Source organism: Triticum dicoccoides, chromosome 3B, assembly GCF_002162155.2.
Source record: "Triticum dicoccoides isolate Atlit2015 ecotype Zavitan chromosome 3B, WEW_v2.0, whole genome shotgun sequence".
NCBI lineage: Eukaryota > Viridiplantae > Streptophyta > Magnoliopsida > Poales > Poaceae > Triticum > Triticum dicoccoides.
The window spans coordinates 166,595,334-166,598,221 of record NC_041385.1 but is presented as its reverse complement, the minus strand read 5'-3'; the positions used below and the strand labels follow the sequence as shown (position 1 = coordinate 166,598,221).

Sequence of the window (2,888 nt, the reverse complement as noted above, 5' to 3'; positions counted from 1 at the left end):
CTCGATGATTTTTTTTCTGCGGGGGAGCTCAGATGAAATAATAAGAAATCTTCTTTCTAGAATTGTTATTTTTACATGTGTTTTAGGAAGGACGGGGTCGGCACCAAATCAAAATTCAAAAACGCATACAACTCAGTCGTTCAACTAAAAAAAATGATGTGCTGGAAACGGAGTAGGAGTGGTGTACTGCTAGCAGTAGCAGGAGCGAGGTCAGATCTACAAGTGGTAGAGTAGCCACAGCCCACAGGCACATACAGATACAGCCATGCTGCGGTAGCCAGGTCGCGCGCACACACAATTGCCAACATATTCCGGCCGAGGGGAGGGCGCGGGTGGAAATCCAGATCCCGAAGCTAGGAAATTCCACGCCCCCCGAAAGCCCATAAAACCCACGCTCTCCCTCACGCCCTGCCTTGCTGCGCCGGACTCCCTCACAGTCAGTCACGGAGGCAAAGGCGACGTTTTCTCCTTTTTACCATGGAGGCAACCACCCAGGAGCGACCCGCGCCGCCGCCGCCGTCGCCGTCGTCGGTGCAGATGCAGCTGCCTCATGTGGCCGCCGACCCGTCCAACCCTTTCCCGACCACCTTCGTGCAGGCCGACACCACCTCCTTCAAGCAGGTCGTGCAGATCCTCACCGGCACCCCGGAGACCGCGGCTGCGGCGGCGGCGGGGGGCGCGGCGGGCGCGCCGGCGGCTAAACCGGCGCCCACGCCGACCGGGCCCAAGAAGCCGGCCTTCAAGCTCTACGAGCGGCGGGGCAGCATGAAGAGCCTGAAGATGCTCTGCCCGCTCCTCCCCGCCGCCTTCGCCGCCGGCGGCTCTGGTGGCTGCAGCGGGTTCTCCCCGCGGGGGGTCTCGCCGCGCGGGCTGGAGGTGCTGTCGCCGAGCATGCTGGACTTCCCGTCGCTGGCGCTGGGGAGCCCCGTGACGCCGCTCCCGCCGCTGCCAGGGTCGCGGGAGGCCGCCGCGGCCGAGGACCGCGCCATCGCCGAGAAGGGGTTCTACCTCCACCCGTCCCCGCGCGGCAATGCCAGCGGCCGCGGCGACCTGACGCCGCCGCCCAGGCTGCTCCCGCTCTTCCCCTTGCAGTCACCCACCCGGCAGTGAGCCTCGCTCGCTCCTCCTTGGTATGCTCTGCTTACCTGGTCGCTGCTAAATGCTAGGCTCCTGGAGTGCGAGGTCGATTCGATCTGTGGATTATTTGCTCCTCTTCTCTCCCTGGGAGGATCCGTGTCTGCCCCTGTGTTGTAATCTCAGTGTCTGTAACAGCGATTTGGCTCATAAGAGGGATTAATTGATCACTCCACCAGCCTGAGTGTTCTTGTCTCTTTACCATTGGCTATTAGTAGTTTCATACTGGCAGTAGTAGTAGATTTAGGCTGGCATTTTCCTCTTCTTGCTTCGTGAGCTTGTCTTGTCATATTACTAGTTTGGTATTGGAAATCTTGTACATTAAAGCTGTTGGAATTGGGATTTATGGGAGGCAAGTGGATGCCCAAGTTGACATCTCGTAATAAGGCAGGTAAAATATTCAAAACCTGAACTTGAACTGAGCCTTACTTACTTAGGACAGGCTGATTTCTAGAGGACGGCTACTCCAGTACTCCGTATAAGAGTTAGTGCAAATTCACAGTGCTGCTATGCCAGAGGCTACATTTTTATCTCCTTGGGCTCTCAGGCATTATAGTACAGTATTAGTTATTATTCTGTGTCATCATTTTGTCACACACTGGCTGATCAGGATCAGTTAAGAAGAAGAAACTTGATCTGAGCAGAGGGCCCCCTGTCTCACTTCAGCCTTGTTTCAAGGAAGTGGTAGCTCAAAGCAGGGCACTTTTCTGACTCCTCTTCAATAATTGCCCCCTCCTTCCAACAAAATCTTCCCAAAAATCCTGTTAAAATTATCCTGGGGAACACATTGATCTGCATTAGACGAGAGGCAAAAAATGCTAGGCATCTCTGTCTGCATCTTGTTCTTTTTATAATATTCAATCAACCTGGGGAGCTGCCACTGCTACTGGTGGTGATGGTGGGAGTGGGGAATATGAGACTGATCAAAAGGCACCAAAGGAAACAATAATAATCCCGGTTGTGGTGAGCTCCACCATTTGCATTGCGGCATTATTAGAAAACTGAATTTGGGGGAAAGTTGCCAGCTTTTGGAGGGAGGGAGGGGGAATTTTCCTGGAGGGAGGAGAAAGGGGGCAAATTTTTTGGAGGGAGAGTGACCCACTTTGGTTTGGCCTCGGCCTCAGTTCACTTCCCTGACCACTCATGCATCCATGGGTGGATCATGTAATAACAGTGGGGAGCTGCTCTGGCTTTTGTCAGAAGTTTAGCGTATCTCAGATCTGCCGCCGGCCATGGCCATGGCCACGCTCACTGCCAGCTGGGGGCCGCCTTGCTGCCAGCCAACCAGCTCTCTCGTGCCTACAGTTTTTTCTAATGTAGTTTATCCAGGTTAGTTTGCATTGCCTGGATACATATGATGCAGATATAGAAAGTCACTGAAAACACCTCGACTTAGTTTATACTCCCTCCGTTCTAAAATAGATGACCCAACTTTGTACTAAACTTAATATAAAGTTGGGTCATCTATTTTGGAATGGAGGGAGTAGCATCGTGCCCAAATTTAAGCATTTAGATAATAGGTATCTAGATACATTTTTTTAAGGAGGATCACCCCGGCCTCTGCATCAGAATGATGCATGCAGTCCTTTTATTAAGCGAAGTATCCAAAGAGCCCGCGGTCCATTACAACCTCTCTGAGAGCTGAAAAGGTAAAAAAAAAACTGAAAAATGTCACAACCAGCGAAAATAGGACGAGATGACTAAACACCTAGCTTATTATTGGACCGCAATCCAAGCCGGTTATAGATATCCCG

At 52.4% G+C, this 2,888-nt stretch overlaps 1 protein-coding gene across 1 annotated transcript; it reads left to right on the top strand.

Moving 5' to 3' along the window:
• The first annotated feature begins 285 nt into the window (after positions 1–285).
• On the top strand, positions 286–1,502 carry LOC119275362 (VQ motif-containing protein 4-like). The gene has a single exon (XM_037556178.1). It carries the CDS (start codon positions 478–480, stop codon positions 1,108–1,110), a length of 633 nt encoding a protein of 210 aa, XP_037412075.1. The 5' UTR covers positions 286–477; the 3' UTR covers positions 1,111–1,502.
• The last annotated feature ends 1,386 nt before the right edge of the window (positions 1,503–2,888 follow it).

What these genes read in the sequence shown, in the direction of transcription:
- LOC119275362 (XM_037556178.1), top strand. Translation starts at nt 478, where the DNA reads ATGGAGGCAACCACCCAGGAGCGACCCGCGCCGCCGCCGCCGTCGCCG.